Consider the following 17,553-nt stretch of genomic DNA (forward strand, 5'->3'; position numbering starts at 1 on the left):
CAAAGGTGGTAGAAATGGAGATGAGGAATAGTTTCAAGATATATTATAGTTATGGAATTGATAAAACTTGCAACTTGAGTGTTAGAGGTAAAGAATGCAAGGATGACATAAATATAGTTTCTTTCCTGTTCTACTTTGTCACACCTTTTTTCTTTGTTTTTCATCCTAATTCCCTCTGAAGCTTGACTAGGGTTTCCTCTCATGGGTTTATTTATATTTACCATGACTCTTGGGTGCCAGTGATAGAAACACAACTTAAAAAGAAAAAGGATGATATTGGTTCACCAATGGAAAGAGCAGGGAAGAACTTCAGATACATATGGATACAAGGGCTCAAATGGTGCCACTGGAACCCAGTCTCCTTTCATATCTTACTTTCTGTTGTTTGACCTTTATTTTTCAGGCTTTGCCAATGTGGTGACAGAGTTGGCCACAAGAACTTCAGGCATGCGTCCAATTCTAGGCCTCATTTCCAACATCTGTAATAAAAAATAGTAAAGGCAAGGATCATTGCACAGGAGGATACAGTGTCTGGATCACATGCCAAACCTGAAGCTAGAATTGAGATCAGCCTCACCCAAACTATGTGGACTTGTCAGGGAGAAAGAGGGTCACTCCCCCAGGAAAATGAGAATGGCATTACTAGGAAATGGGGACATAGATGCTGAACAGATAGTAGAAACAGATGTGCAGAGTACTTTTGCTCCCCATATTACTGAGTAATACAGAGAGGTAAGTAAGCGCTTTGTAGCCGTAAAATACAAAGCAGCAGGCAATACTTGAACTAAAGGAAAGGGAAGTTAATTTTCTATCCATCTTCACTGTCATAATTGTGTTTAACCAAGAGTAATTTTTATTCACCATCATTCTGGTGTGTTGGTAAACAAGCAGGCTTCAAGGACCATTGAAAGACTTTATCCAAGAGGCTTTAGGAGCGCAGCTGTTTGGTTTCTTTTTGCTGACCCATTTTGCAAGAAACTGCCTGAGTTGTAAGATCCTTCTGATTGTATAGGAAAGGTAGACTTGAGTCATCAGGTATGGTAATCCCTTCCTTAGTTCTCATTCCAGAATTCCCTGGGTTCACTGTGGGCCCTGAAACAATTAGCAGTGTTTGTTGTCTCCTGCTGAGTATAGAGCAAACATTCGGCAGTGGGACACAGAAAATGAATGGCTGTATAAGGAATTTTGGTAGCCTTAAGTCAAATAGGAGAAATCTGCTTTATATTTTCTTCTAGTAAGGCCTGAATTGTATATTTCATTCCCCTATAAAGTCAAGGCTCGTGGAAAATTCACCAGATGTTTGAAATAATGAGACACAATCACCTGACAATGATAGATCTGGCTTACCTTTTCTGTCTGATCAATGTAGTATCCACATCAATTCTAATTTGAGTATTTTTAAAAATTCAGCCTCTCTCTTGTTTCTTCTACTCAAAATCTATTCATCTAATCAATATTTATTGAGTGGCCTTCTATCTGACAGTTACTGACCCTTCTTCATATGTAATTCTGTGGGCCAAGAAGCAAAGTCTTCACATTTGTTCAGGAATAGGCCAGTGGGAGGTTCCATCAAGCTTATTTTTATTGGCTTCCTTTTTGAGAGAGCTTCCCTAAGACTGTCTGTGCAATTCCGGTGACAGTGGAAAGGGCAAGCCAAGGGGTGTGTTGCTAGCTGAGAAACAGAAAAGCAGCAATGGGCATATTACTTCCATTTTCTTGAGCAGGTTTCAGCCTTCAAGCTGTGGTGACAAGAGGCTCAATTTTGATAAGAGGAGGAGACGCCAATAGCTATCTCCCAATGTCTGACCCCTTAAGTTGAGGCACATCCTTGCTAGCTCCAAGCCAGTCAAACTGTTTTTATCCCCATGTGCGTAAGATTCAAACAGTTTGTTCTCAAAAGCTTTTCAAAGTATGGTCTATAGCATGCTTCTGGGGAGAGAGAGTCTTCCTGATCCAGGAATTCACGTTCATTATTGGGGTTTTATGGGCAGCATTCCACAGACCAAAGGTGGCTTACTAGTACCTTCTCAGAGGTCATTAAATTTAGCCTCTTACAAGAGTTTGCTGAGTATCCTAGTATACTGTCCTTGGGCAACACTGACAAGGTCTCATTGTTTTTAGGAAGGATGTTTTGGAAATCCTAAAGTGTTGTCTCAAGTTGATTGTGGTTTTCAAATACTGCTGTACTTGTATTAATTAGAGGTTTTTGGAATTACTGTTAGATTTTAAATTGGTTGGAAATTCTGTTCTTACATAATGGTTGCGTTGTTACCATTTTAATTACTACTTAGCTTCTCTTGAGCCTTTGTTATCTCCAAGTTATTTTTCCACTGGGAAAGTGAATCTGGGTGGGGAAGTTGTAGGATGTTGTGGCTAAATACAGACTCTAGTCTAGAGAGCTCTGCTTGGTTCAGATCCTGCCTCTGCCACTTTCTAGCTATGGAACCTTTGGAAAGTTAATTAACTTCTTCATGAAATCATATATGCCCAGTAGTAGTATGTACCCTATAGGCCTGGGGAATGAAATAAAATAATGCATGTAAACACTTAATATGGTGCCCAGCACATAATTGGTGGTGCAAAGATGGTTGATGGTAGGTGTTTTTTTTTAAATTTTTGATTGCAATAAAAAAAAAATTGAGAACCATTGCTCTAAAAGTTGGCCTTTGATTGTCTCCTTTCCTTTAGTCCTTCCATAATTTCAGTTGGTTACGTTACAGTGTTAATCAGCCTGTGTTAGTTAGATTCAGTTGTCAACTTGGCCAGGTGAGCATACTAGTCTTGTTGCTGCGGCCATAAGCCAATGGTACGTGAACCTCATCTTTTACTAATGACATCTGTAGTCAGCTAGGAGGCGTGTCTGCTGCAGTGAGTGACATTTGACTTAATTGGCTGGCGCTTAAATGAGAGAATGCAACGTAGCACAGCCTAAGCAGCTCGGCATTCCTCATCTTAGCACTTGCAGCTCAGCCCAGGCCTTTGGAGATGGAGAAAGAAATCACCCCAGGGAAAGTTGTTGGAACCCAAGGGCCTGGAGAGAAGACCAGCAGAGACCATCCTGTGCCTTCCACGTAAGAAAGAGCCTCAGTGGAAAGTAAAGCTGCCTTTCCTCTGAAGAACCAACAAAATAAATCCCCTTTTATTAAAACCCAATCCGTCTCTGGTGTGTTGCATTCCGGCAGCTAGCAAACTAGAACACAGCCCAACACCCCTGAGTCTCTCAAACTACATTCCCCTCCTAGCTTTTGAGCCTATTGATGATGACCTTCTGCCATCAAGAGAATTTTGTGTGTTCTTTTTTTTTTTTTTTTTAAAGAAAGAAAGACAGAGAAGGAAGGAAGGATGGAAGGAAGGAAGAAAGGGAAACATCTTTAAACATTTTCTTATTTTATTATATTTTGTTTGTTTGTTTGTTTTTTACATGGGCTGGGGCCGGGAATCGAACCGGGGTCCTCCGGCATGGCAGGCAAGCACTCTTGCCCGCTGAGCCACCGCGGCCCGCCTGTGTGTTCTTTTTTAAATGAAGATAAAGAAGGACAAAGGTGATGATGGAAATTAACTTTTATAGTATAATTTCAGGGCCACAGAATTTACGTTCTATGGTCTGTGTTAAGTATTTATATTCACACAACAACCCTAAGAGGTAGGGAATATCACAGATGGCAAGATAGGTTTAGAAATGTTAAGTGATTGGAATATAGTGCCAATAAATGGTAGAGCTGGACTCTGAACTTAAGCAGCAGATTACTACAGATCTGTTCACCACTTACAGTGAAACCGTTCATAAGATCAAGCCCTAGTGGTAGTGGACCCTTTCTGTCCTCTCTATCCATACTTAGAGAGAGGGCTTAGTAGATGCAGCTCATGCAGTGTTTTAAGGTGTTCACACATAACTCTGTTCAATGTGTCTCTACATTGGTGTATAGGGTAGCCGTTGGGTAGGAGGGGCTTAGATATCCCCAACTACTTGTGAGAGACCTCTGGGAATCATAGAGTTTGGGTGTGAATTCAGGTAAAGACAGTGTATTATAAACAGGAGTAGCAGTTTTAAATAAATTTTCCCGGGAACCTATTTCTCTGACGCTTTAATTTTGTGCAGATTTAGAAACGAAGTATGGTGGGGCAAAGTGCTAGTGTAGCTGTGTATCAGAGGAAGAAGTTAGTTTGTCTAATTATTGCTTTATTTATGCCTTTAATTTGTATGTTGAAAAAATTCTTTTCTGTTCTTTCTCACTGAGGCTTGGATAGTGGTAATAAAGGTTAACCATAGAAAAATTCTGGGAATCCGAATGACTCTGTGTATTCTTTCTTAACTCTCTAGGGACATGTAAATTGAATTGGCTCAGCAGTGAACAAAATTTATTGCAAAATCACATCTTAGAGCAGAGGAAGCATATAAAGGCTTTCCTCACCCTTCTTTGATTTATTAAATTGTACTCCCATTGTAGCTTCTGGGTAACATCTCATAGAATTGTGGTGCCCATGATTTGTATCAAAGACCTGCTTTTCTGCTATGGTGATTATCTTCAGGATCAAGCCTTGTGGTTCTGAGAGAATATGGGGTATTACTTTTATGTTAGATGCCAGCTGGTTGCATGATTTAGTGGTGAATACTTCAGGCTGGAATCAGAAGGCCATTCCCAGTTTCATTTTCTCTCTGACTGGGGCACATTCTTTCTTCCAGTGACTCACCTTCCCTAGCTACCCATTATGTCTCATCACCTTTAGCGTCATCATCATCACAGTGTCTTATTTATCGTGTGGTTAGTCATTAAGAACTTGGGCTCTGGAGACAGACTGTGGGAGTTCCTGTCTGTGGACTGCCCATTTCCAACTGCCTAACCTTGGGCAAGTGACCAACCTCTTAAATGCCTCAATTTCTTCATCTATATGATGGGCTTAGAATGCTTGGCCTAGTGTCTGACAAATAGCAGGGGTTTTGTTGTCATCATCATTAATTTATAATTGTATTGTAATGATTACTTAATGATGCTCAGATGGACACTGATAAGGAAAACATTTAATTTCATTTTCTAGAAGCATACTTAATGTACAGCAAACAACAAAGACTGGAGAACATATACATCAAAGTATATCAAACAAAACAGCTAAGAAGCTTTAATGTGGGCATGCCTGAGATGCTCTTGCTAAGTAGAACAGATATACTTTAGCTTAAGTTGGGTTGTTGAGAAAGTGCATTAACCATTTCAGTCATCCAGGGGGCCATAATTCAGGGATTGTTCAGTGACCTATATCCTTTTGAGTTGAAGGTGGTGAGTCAAATTCTTTTCTGTGAACACAGAGGCTTTGGAGAGACTTTAGAGAAAACATATAAATCTAAGATACTCTGCTAATCATAAGACAAAAGCTATAATCAAGGAGACCTTTTATTTCTAGAAATTGCCCTTGCCTCTGAACCTCAATTTGTTGCTAATGCTCTACCATGAGATCTATATAAAGTTTTCCTTAAGCACCTCTATTTCTAAAGGATGAATTGGATGCCCTCCACTTCTGCCACTACCTGGAAAAGTAAAAAGGAGATTGGAATATCCCTGGAGAGACAAAATAAAAGACAAGTATGCCACATGCATGTGCTGGTATCCTAGCACAAGCTGTGTAAGCTCTCTGAGACCCAGGTTCCACATCTGTAAAATGGAATTAACACTAGTCCCTAATCCGTACAGTGGTTGCAAGGATTAGGTAATGCCATGTATGGTTCTTGGTAAATGCTCCGTAAACAAAGCCATTCCTACCTTCTGCTATTTTGCTGCCACCACTTGGCCTCTGTGTTGGCGAGGCAACCCCCAGGCCTTCCTGGTAGGGCCACGTAGGCAGGCAGTTCTGGCAGGCATAGTTTATTACCTTCATTTCAAAACTCATTCTCTTTGGCTCATTTACCCAAACCAGGAAGAGATTTATGGTTGGGCCTCAGAGGAACTAGCAGCACATGTTTCTGGCGCCTTTGGCTCATTGATCATGTCTCTCAAATTTGGGAAATGCTTGGGCATTCCAGGCAGGGGTCTCCTGCAACTCTGGAAACCTTGAAGGAAAGTTGTTTGGTGCAGTCACTTCCTAATTAAGGAAGGCTGAAAGCCCTGCATTTTGCTATTTCTTCTGGATACCATTTATAAGTATGAGTGGATTTCTCTGGGATAGAATATTTTAGTTTAATGGGAGAAGTACAGTGATCAGGGATAGCTGAAAGAAATATTTGCCAAAATATGGTCCCCCCCCTGTATTTCCCTTATTCACCTTCCCAAGATTAGTGAATACCAATCTCAATGGATCACTGATCCTTAGCTATTCGGAGGTTACTCATTTCATTCATTGGTCACAGGGCTCTGTAGGATAGGTTCTCTGTCCTGGGCCCCCACCTCCACCCCACACCATCCTTATCTCTATCCCTCTCTGCCTTACACTGGTTGCCAACTTCTAAAATGCCTTGTTCCCTGTACAAGGCCATGTTTCCCCCATCTCAAGGACCCACACTTATTTTCAGAACTGGTCCCAGATTTTCCCAAGTAGGTTTCCTCTTGACCTGCAGGTCTCATACAAATGCCATATCTTCAGAGATGCTTTAGCCCTACCTCAGGTTCACAATGCTCTCTTTTATTTTCTCCATTGTGCTTATAAATATTTGAAACAATCATATTTGTTTACCTGTTTTTTTCCGTTTTTTTTTCATTAGTAGGCAAGTTCCATGAGAATCAGAGGTTATTGCTGCCTTGTTCATCTGTATCACCAGCACCTAGAACGTTGCCCAGCCATTATAGGCACCGATCCATATTTGTTAAATGCATTAATGAATAAACAAATTAACGAATTGCAGATAACTTTAGAATTTATCTATTCAAGAGAATTTCAAACTTTGCAGATCTAGTAACCCTTATTTGATAGCCAAATAAGTGAAAGAAAAAAAGCAAAGGAAGGGGACATTTTGGTACCTGGAACCTTAGCTTCTCTCCCACTACTTTTGCCAATCCCTGTATGGGTGTCATGGTGTTCAATTTGAAATCTTTATCTAATCCAATTTCTGCATTTTTATAGATTATGGAGGTGCTGCCCAGGGAGAATAGGTGACCATGTTCCCTCTGTTGCAGATAGAAATTGCCATGGCCTCTATCCCCAATCTCATTTGCTCTTCACAGCAGCCTTGGAGAGTTATACTCTCATTAAACCCATTTTGTAGATGAACAGATAAAAGCTCAGCAAGATGAAGCAACCAATGGTGAAGACCCAGGCCAGAATCAAAGCCTTTTGGCTCCGAGTCTCTACAACTTTTAAGCCTATACACCGAAGCTTTTTCAGTTTTCTTTCAGTTAAAAAACCCGTTCCTTTTGTCCTCATCTTTCTGATCTTCAGTAAGTGTCTGTGCAACTTCAGTCATCTTTAGAAAATGAATAATAAATTAAAACAGTGTGATTTGTCCTATTTAGAGTTTGATCATTCAAAGACTTTCTTGGCCAATTCCTTTACTTTACTAAAGGAGTCATCCATTAGATGAAACAATAGAGGCCCAGAGACGTTAAGGAATTTACCCAATGAAACAGCAACTCAGGGACCAAATTGGCCCCATTGCCAAGCTCTTGACCAGCCATTCCTTCCATATTTCCTAGCAAGTGAAAATACCTTTTTGGGTTTAATGGCTCTCACTTCAGAGGTGCTTGACTCAGAGATCATCTAGGGGTTAAATAGGCCATTCTTACTGAGGATGGCCATCAGAACCACTTGGGATGGCTTTTCTTAAAAATTTGTGATGACCAGCTTTGCTGTATGCTTTTCTATACTTACAAAATCATAATCACCAAAGAAGGGTTTGAACGCTGTGATTTTTTTTTTTAAAGCAGAGGTTTCATCTGATTCATAATAATAGCATATCAGGGATTGGCAAACCACAGCCCATGGGCCAAAAATCCAGCCCATCATCTACTTTTGTATGGCCAGCAAGCTAAGCATGGCATTTACAGATGAGCATTTGATTTAATGATGGGGGACACTATCTTTGAACTCTAATTAAACAAAAAATATTCTCCCTCCCTCCCTCCAAAAAGAACTCCATACTTCTTATTTGTAGACCTGTATTTGAAAAAGTTATACTCAATTATTATTTTTTAATTTTGTCAATACATATTTTATGGAAATTTGTTTTTACTTCTGTTATATAAGTACCTATATAATATCCTCAGTTTTGCCTCTTGGCCTGAAAAGTCTTAACTATTTATAACCTGGCCAGAAAAAGCTTGCTGGCCCCTGCAATATGTCATTGTCTGTTTTGTTTTGGGGCATTTTCTCCTTTTCTGTGTTTCACATTTATAATTTAAGGGTTTTTAAATCATAAAAGTAATATGTTTTTTTATTCAAATTTATAAAAGTCAAAAGTGATTGATCTCTTTCTGCAGTGTTGACACCTACCGGTTTGTGATGTGTCTCTGTCCTCATTGTGCCATTTAGTAGCTGAAGAGCCTTAGTTAACCTGTTTCAGATTCCCTATCTGTAAAATAGTGATAATAACAGTTCCTCCCTGACAGTATTGTTAGGTTGATTATTTTCGACAATTAATGTGATGTGTTTAGCACATTGCCTGGTACACAGTCAATGTTTAATGATTTTTAACTATTTTATAAAAATTGTTTTGGTCCTTTTCAGCTTATATACACAAATATGTTCATTTGCTTTTTACAAAAAGATGAACTACAATCTACTTTACAATAAAGTTCTATTGGTGAATCTAATGTACAACTGTTTAAGAACCACGGAAGTAAATGGAAAGTAAATAATTATAGGACAGGTTATATTTGGGGCCAGAAATTGCCTTCATCATTATGCCATGAACTTGGGAAAGGGGGGGAAGGCAGAAAAGAAAGAAGATAATGGTTTTCTTCAGTGAATTGGAAGGGTAGTGCACACAAGTAAATTTTGATTTTTGTTTTCCAGGTCTACAACTCGAACAAAGACAGTCAGAGTGAAGGGAGTAAGTATGTTGCTCTGGTAATTTTCTACAGCTGGGTTTGGGAGTGGGCTTTAAGAAGTTGCTACTCCAGCAGTGAACCACCAGGAGGTGCTGTGGGCATGTTGGGTCTGCCACGTTTCCCCCAGTGCAGCCTGAGGTGCTTCTACCTGCCTTCCCACCTCAGTGACTCTAGAGGGATGTTCAGTGAGCCTCACCGGCTCGACTCTAATGACACCTTGTGCTTATATAACCCTCACATTTTACAAAGTCTTTTCACGTACATTGATTATCTCATTTAATCCTAGGTATTCATAAGCCTGTAGCTCCAATCACCACTTAAAAGTCACTTGATCTAATAATACCCAGCTCCCCAAGAATCCTGTCCTATGGGAAAGCCAAAATTGATCTTGCCTCTTGCACAGTCTTGCTCAAAAGACTGGAGAGGCAATAGCTATCTTAGATGATTACTTAATAACCCTGTTTGTTTTGTTGCCTTTTGGAGAGGAAAGAGTAGAGATGGTGAATTATGTAATAATATTCCTCTGATGAAAATAACCCCGGGAAGCCTCTGTCTAATACAGCACATTTCCCCTGCTACTGATTCTGAACACTTTGGTTAATCATGATTTCCAAGAGCACCAGTAGCCTTGTAAAGGTGATAGGATTAAAATCAAGCTGCTCTTGGTAGAGTGTCTGGGTATACTAGGTGAAAAAAACAAATTCCTTCCAGGTTGAGTACAAAGGAAATCTTGACCCCTTTCCTCAAATTTACTTTGACAAATCCACTTGGAGAAACATTTCCAAGGAAACCTTACTGTGATTCCAGCAGTGTCAGAAAAACTAATAGATTAATGCCTCACCATGTAGACAAAAGGATGAGATTCTTTTTGTGTGGGGGTGAAAACCATTATAGGGCAAGATTTTCCACCATTTGTTCTCTGCAAGTTGAAGATTTTACCAGAATTTTTATATAAAATATTAAATAATTTGGAATTGCTGCTATTGGTAGGTTGAGAGACCTTTATGAGAGGAGAAAATGTTTTATCCCCCCAAAATTGTACAAATGAATAATTTTTTTCAAAGAAACAAAAGTCAGTTTTCCATACTATATCAGATAAGATCATTTTAGAGCATCTGAAATCAACCCTGGCTAAGAATAACAACAGCAAAAACGACAATAACCATAGTGAAGGAATAATGGAAAACTGAGAGTAACACAGTAAAGAAGAAAGATAGATCTGAAGAACCAGACTTGGAACCAGAGCAGCTCAGAGAAATGAGGAAACAGCATCCAATGTGAAAGGATCTCGTGGGTAATAATTTGCAGGATGAAAATACTTTTAAATATTTTAGTTTTCACCTTACTCTTCTTAAAATTCAAATTCCAGGGAAAGATAGCATCAGGTTGGTCTGGCTTGGGTCTACCCTTGGCCAGGGGAAATTGACGCACATTTTCAACAGTCCTACATAAAATGGGATTAGGGTGGTTTCCCAGAGGGAAGTCAGGGAATCCACCTGATGCCATGCAGGCTAAAATTAGAGATACCCGCAATCTGGGCTACACTGCTTCTATTACAGCAGACCCAGTGGCTGTGGAGTTGAGATGCTTGGAAATGGAGACAATCTAAATGCTCAATAGAGAATTGGTAAAACATATCATGGAGTAATATGCAGCTTTTAATATGAACACAGGAGAAATGGTATACACAATAGAGTGTTCGTTCGTTTTTTAAAAATCAGGTTATCAGAACAAGGTATATAGTAAAAGAAATTATTTGACTCATCTAGATATATTGATAGAAAAAAATTGGGAAATACATGTATCATCAAACTCTTAATCAGGGCAGGGGTGATTATTAGGACTTCTTTAAATACGTCTCTATGATTGGCAGTGTCTACAATGAGCATATATTTTACAATAATAGCTATTAATAGCTAACATTTATCTACCACTTATTATGTGGCAAGCTCTAAGGATGTTTCATGGCCAATAGCTCATATAATACTAGCAGCCATCCCATGAAATAGGTACTTTTGACCTATTTTGTAGGTGAGGAAATTGAGGCTAGTAAGCTCAGGGGATGCAATTTAACCTAAGTTTGTCTGACTCCAAAGGCTATACTGTTAAAGACAGTGTTATTCTACCTCTCCAAGAAAAGAACAATACAAAGAATTCCATTTTGGAAATCATAGAACTTTCAGTGCTTTGCTTTTGATATCCTGTTATTGACAGAGTGAGAACAGTTCCCTGCCTCAAATCTCTGATGATTCTTCCATTGCTTACCCTCTCTTCCAGGAAGGAAGAGAGAAAAAGATGGGTTAAAAAATATTGTCCACTTTTCTAGGAGTAGTTTAGATAGAAATTATTTTTCTAGGTTATTGCTATTTTAATTGATGTCCCAGTCACTTATTTCCAAGCTGTTAAAGCCAGAGGAGGGTGCTGGATTGGTTCTTCCTTTTTTTACATTATGACCCATTTTCATGTCAGACATTTAGTTTGTCTCTACCCTCTCTACTAAGCACCCCAGTTAGTTGCTGTACTTTTAGTGTCTCTTGATTGCAGTAATTTACACTCTCAACCCACAGCTACCCCTGGAACTCTGTATCAGGTAAGCTCAGAGTCCTGCCACAGGTGGCTGTATTGCATAAGATCTTGATCATTTGTAGCTCTCTCTCTCTGTTTATTCCACAGTCTAAACTCTTTAAAAGGTTAGAAGTCAATCTGATGTGGATTACAAGTGGCACATTTGTCTTTCCACCTTTGGTATCCAAATTCCAAATGTCTAGTATTGTCCTTTATGGAAAGTTTTGACATGAATTTAAATGCATGCATTTTATTATAGAGCCAGCATATTTTGGAAGGACAGGCTACAAAAGGAAATTCCCTTGGGGACATTTCTGAATTTTTTGCTCTCAATGTGAAGTTTCCCTCAGGGTCTATAGTGCCTATGAGGTGTAATACAGGCTTAGAAATAATGTCTGTCCACTGCTGGTGTTTATGGGGGCTATTTCTTTGCAGAGCCTTTTTTTGTCTCCACTTTTCTTTTTCCTTTTCTATTTGGACCTCAGGTATATAGTGTCGGATTAATCTGCACCTCTGTATATTCTGCAGGTCGCAGCACAGTATCAAGGATCGTCCAGGCAGTGCCCTGCTGTTTATCTACTTACTCTCTTTTATTTTTGTTCCCCATTCCTCTTCCTTTCCTTACCCCAGGCCACCATTTTAATGTGTCCTTTTGAAATGTTTTGTTGGAAAATGTGTATTGCTCTTTTATCTCCCTCTGTTTTAAATTTATATGAACAGTTAAATCTCTTGTTCTGTTTCTTAATTTTATCCCTCAGCATTGTGTGAGGAGTCCTCCACACTACTCTGTGTACTTCTAGACTTCTAAACTGTTGCTTCTGACTGTCGCATATTCTATGGGATGTGCCCTCCTATGTATCCATTTTGCAGAGACAGACACCTTGAATGCCTCTGCCTCCTTATCACCACTAACAACACCTCCGTGACTATCTTTGTGCATGTACCCCTATGTGAGAGTTTCTTTGAGATGAACCCAGGAGCAGAATTGCTGATTCCAACATGGGCATGTACTTAGTTTGAGCACTCATATTTTTTCCAGAATGGGTAGTCCACAATCCCCAAGACCCCACGTGATGATTTTTCCTTCCCTATCAACACTTGCCTTTATTAAGCTTTTCATATTTGTTGCCATATATGAAATGATAGCTCATGTTTGTTTTAATGTGCATTTCTCTGATAATTAATGAGTGTGCACAACTCTTCATATGCCTGTTCGTGTATTGGGTTCCTCTTCTGTTAATTGCCTACTCATGTTTTTGCCCAGTTTTCTATTGCATTCGCCATCTTTTTCTTGTTGATTTGTAGAAGTTCCCTGTATATTCTAGATGGTAATCCCTTATTAGTTTTAGATATTTAAAATATATATTTCCCATCCTGTCATCTGTCTCTTAATATCGTGTGTGGTAGCCTTCATTGACAGTGTTCTAGTTTGCTAGTTGCCAGAATGTGATATACCAGAAATGAATGGTTTTTAAGAGGGGGAATTTAGTAAGTTTCTAGTTTACAGTTCTAAGGCCAAGAAAATGTCCTAATTAAAGCAAATCTATAGAAATATCCAAATTAAGGCACCAACAAGAGGTTACCTTCACTTAAGAAAGGCCGATTAAGTTCAGGGTTTTTCTCTCAACTGGAAAAGCACATGGTGAGCATGGTGAGATCTTCCAGCTTCCTCTCCAAGTCTCTTGCTTCATGAAGCTCCTCCAGAGGTGTTCTTCTTCATCTCTAAAGGTCTCTGGCTGGTGAACTCTCTAGTTCTCGTGTCTCTACTGCTCTAGTCATTCTCAAGCTTTCTCCAAAATGCTTCCTCTTTTAAAGGATTCCAGTAAAGTAATCAAGACCCACCTGGAATGGGTGGAGTCACAGCTCCCTCTTTTCAAAAGTTAATACCCACAATTGGGTGAGTCACATCAGTGTGGAAATAATCTAATCAAGTTTCCAACCTATAGTGCTGAATAGGAATTAGAAGAAACGGTTGCTCCCACAAGATTAATTAGGATTAAAATATGGCTTTTCTAGGGTACATAAATGCTTTCAAGCTGGCACAGACTATAAAACCTTAATTTTTATGTATTCAAATTCATCTCTTCTTTTCCCTCCTGGTTTGTGATTTTCAAGTTGTATCTTAAAGTCTTTTCTGACATATGTCACAAAAATGTGCATGTATACTTTCTTTTGTTGACTTCATAATGTCCTTCACGTATAAGTTTCTAACCTAATTGATGTCTACCATTGTATGTGGTATTCTATGAGGATCCAATTTTATTTCTATGAAGATCCACTTTGATTTTTATCCATTCCAAGAGTCATTTTTCCCACCCACACCTAAATTATCCATTCTCTCCCCCATTGATTTGTGGTGCTACTTTTATTGTATACTAGGTTTGTATACTTGAACTCTGTCCCTGGGCTTTTTACTCTATTTCATTGGTCTGTTTGACTGTTCTTGTGCCAGTAACTCTGTTTTTAATATAATGACTTCAAGGCAAGTCTTAATATCAGCAGTTTAAGTCACCTCACATTACTCCTTGTTTGTAAAGGTTGGCTTAGCTATCTGTGAACCTTACTTCTGTATAAATTTAAAAGTACATTTAATAATTTTCTGAAAAAATAAAATTTGACTTGAGATTGCTTTGAATTGTGTAGATTAACATGCAGAAAATGAACACTTTTATAATATTATCTCCTCCAAGAGCTTTGAATGTTTTTCCATTTATTCAGACCATCTGTTTCCTTTATTAGAGTTTTAGTTTTCTTCCCAGAGGTCTTCTGATTTTTTTGGTTAAGTTAATCCCTAAATACTTAATAGTTTTTGTTGCTATTATGAATACGTAGGATTTTATTTTAAAATATATTTTCTAATTGTCATTAATTTATATAGGTTAATCTTGTATCTGGACTCTTACTAGTTCTATTAGTTTGTCAACTGATACTTTTGAAAATCAGTCTTCTGTTTTTGCCTGTCCTACAGGCCTCTCACTGTGTATCCTGCAGCCAACAGGGAGGGAACCTTCCCTGAGTTTGTTCCTGGAATATGAAAAATGTGTATCAGTGACACCAATATCTCTAGTTGGTCATTTTCTCACCTAATAAATGAGGGAAGGGAAAACATGGGAGAAAGGATAGTAGAGAAGAAGTAGATAACTTCTTCCCTGGAGCTGCTTTATTGAGGAAGTATCACTGCCAATGTCAATAATCTTACTATCTAATCATCTGATATCTGCCATTGACTTGCCCTCTTTATTTATCTTCTAAAGAACAGGACTCTGTATCCTTCAAGAATGCCCCCGATGCCCCCCACCCCCGTTACACACACTCACCTCCTGTTGCTCTTTTTTGCCATCTAATGCATAGCTCCAGAGTCTTTACTCTTGCTCTACCTTTGGCTGCAATTGTGAGGTTTACTCTGCAAAGACTCTGAGAATTCGGTCCCTTCTCTTTTAGAATGAGTTCAGACAAGAAGCAGGAGGACAAACCGAGTAGTCTGTTCTCCTCCCAGGCTGCTGTTGTCCTGTAGTCCCAGGGACACTTAGAGAGCTAAGAACACAGAGGATAGACCAGTTTAGTGAAAGAGAGTAAGGGAAGGGCAGGCTTTTATAGTGTGAGTTGGTCTTTTCCAAGTTTGAAGTTTCAAATAATGTCACTGCCTAGTTATATCTAAGATTAGCTTGTTTACAGAAATACGGCTCTCCCACAACTTCTCCAGCTGTTTAGAACCTGAAGTCTGACAGATTGAGACAGAGAGGGGGTCAGTCTCCTACCCCTGACTTCATAGCACCACTTCCTCAATGTAAGTACTAACTCAAGTCCCAAAGGTTATGGATTATATTCAAAGGAATATGTCCACATTGCTCTAAGGTAACATTCTTATTCACGTCAGGACCCAGCTCAACATTGACTCTTTAGCTTTTCAAGATGATATTGTAGTAGTTGACACCACTACCCATTCTTGTGTAACATTTTCTGGTGTGACTACCAGAATACTTTACAAGATTTGACTACAGGAGTCTTGTTTCTTGAACCACGAGTTTTCCTATAACTTTTCATTTAATTAATACCCCTCAGAGTTCTTAAGGGCATATGGCACTGGACTATGTGAGTCTGAGGACTGGGGGGCAAGAACACTCAAACTAGAACATGTGTCTCTGCCTTTAATGAATATATGATCTGCTGTTCAGGCTTCGACTGCTGGGAGACAATAAACAGATGGCTCAATTACATGTATGTGTTGGGTATGGGTGTGTGTGTGTGTAAAATGCCTCCTATCTACAGATGTACCCAATGTGCAGAAAAAAATTGCCAAAAACCAAGTGGTTTGTGAGTGAGCTCATATTGGGATTCCAAGTAGGGTAGAATGACTTAAAAATGGAAACTTCCAACTTCACTCCCACCCCCAGAAAAGGAAATGTAACAATTTCTGTTTGTTTCCAAATCTTAATCTTTTTCTTTGATTTTGTTTTTAATCAAATACTTTCAGAAGAATCTGTTGGATTTCAATAATGCTAAAATGTATCAATTTATTATTGACACTGGGAGGTGGGGGTGGGGGGAGTGATAAAGAAAGAATGCTCCTTGCAGAGTTGAATTTAGGATCTGCTCATCTGCAGGGCTGGGATATTGAATTTCTGAACCTCACTCCTTGATATGGTTTTTTAAACATGCATTTTCATTTATTATATAAGTAATATGAATGAATTGTAGAATATTAAGGAAATACAGCAAAACGATTTTCAAACATTCAATTAAAATGATTACAGTACTACTCCCAGAGATATTTCCTTCCTGTCTTTTCTCATGATGTTTATATAAATATGTATTTTGACTTAATTGACATTATATTATATATTACTCATTTGCATTCTGCTCTAAACTATATACAAGCATTTTGTCATGAAAATTGTTTATAAATATCATTTGTAATGATGGTTTAATATTCTGTATTCTGTCATAAGTTTATATCCTCATTTGTTGAACCATCTTCTATAATTGGGCTTCAATGTCCTTTCCACATTTTTACTATTATGAGTAACATTGGTCTACACATCCTTGTACATCAGTCTTCGAACATCTCTCAGATCATTTCCTTAGGAAAGATTCTGCCTGGTGGATGGAAAAGAGCTATTTCTCTGGAGGGCCTATGTGAAGGTAATTAGCATACTGACATCCTGGCTATGGAACCTGGGCTAGGAACCCTTGTAAGCCTCCATTTCCTTTTCTGTAAAATGGGGTAATAATAATACCTACCTCAAAAATATGTTGTGAGGATTAAAGTTCAGCACTAATAAGTATCTGGCATATTAATTAATAAGTGCATAAGTACTATTGACTATTATCCTAATCATCATCTGACCATGCCAGTTACTCCATCATATGAAAAAGAAAAAGCCCACTGGGTTGGCAAAACTGCCCCTGAAGGAAGCAGGGAGAAGAAAGGGAGGCAGCCAGCACTCCTGCTGTGTTTCAGGCTTGGTGCCTTGTAAGTATTAGTTCATTTTATCTTCATGACTGTATTTCTCAAATGGGATATGCTCCCCACTGGTGGTTCCTGAGATCCTTTTAGATGGTGCACAGGAAAACATTTTAAATTACCACTTAGATTTATATATTATCCTAATGTGTTTAGGGAAAAAAACACATGTTGCATGTAAGCCCCCAATTGACTTTATAAATGCTCCTGCTTAGCACAAGAGTTGGCTTTTTTTTGTAAAACATTTCCAGCTTTGTGGGACTACTCAACTCTGCCATTGTAATAGGAAAGCAGCCATAGACAGTATGTAAATGGATGGGCATCATTTTTTAAAACAGTTTTATGGCTGTTTTTTAATAAAATGTTATTTACAAAAGTCAGCAGTGGGTAGATTTGGCTCATAGACTGTTGAGACAGAGAGGGGCTCATTTTGTTAACCCGTGGCTTAATACAAGTTCTTGGAACATCGTCTATTTAAAGATGGCATGAGATTATAGCAGGAAGCATGAAAGGGGTACATGAGTGAGTGCCATTTGCAGAAATGCTATTCAACCA

General features: G+C 38.7%; 1 protein-coding gene across 5 annotated transcripts in view; it reads left to right on the top strand.

The window, feature by feature from the left end:
- ARHGAP26 (Rho GTPase activating protein 26) overlaps window positions 1-17,553 on the top strand; it is a 466,078-nt gene that overhangs the window by 256,569 nt on the left and 191,956 nt on the right. For all 5 annotated transcript variants that reach the window (XM_077137292.1, XM_077137293.1, XM_077137295.1 and 2 more), the window contains exon 12: window positions 8,935-8,971. In XM_077137292.1, the coding sequence (XP_076993407.1) occupies window positions 8,935-8,971 (37 nt within the window). The remainder of the gene's footprint in view (window positions 1-8,934; window positions 8,972-17,553) is intronic.

Source organism: Tamandua tetradactyla, chromosome 20 (assembly GCF_023851605.1).
Source record: "Tamandua tetradactyla isolate mTamTet1 chromosome 20, mTamTet1.pri, whole genome shotgun sequence".
In the NCBI taxonomy this organism is placed as follows: Eukaryota; Metazoa; Chordata; class Mammalia; order Pilosa; family Myrmecophagidae; genus Tamandua; species Tamandua tetradactyla.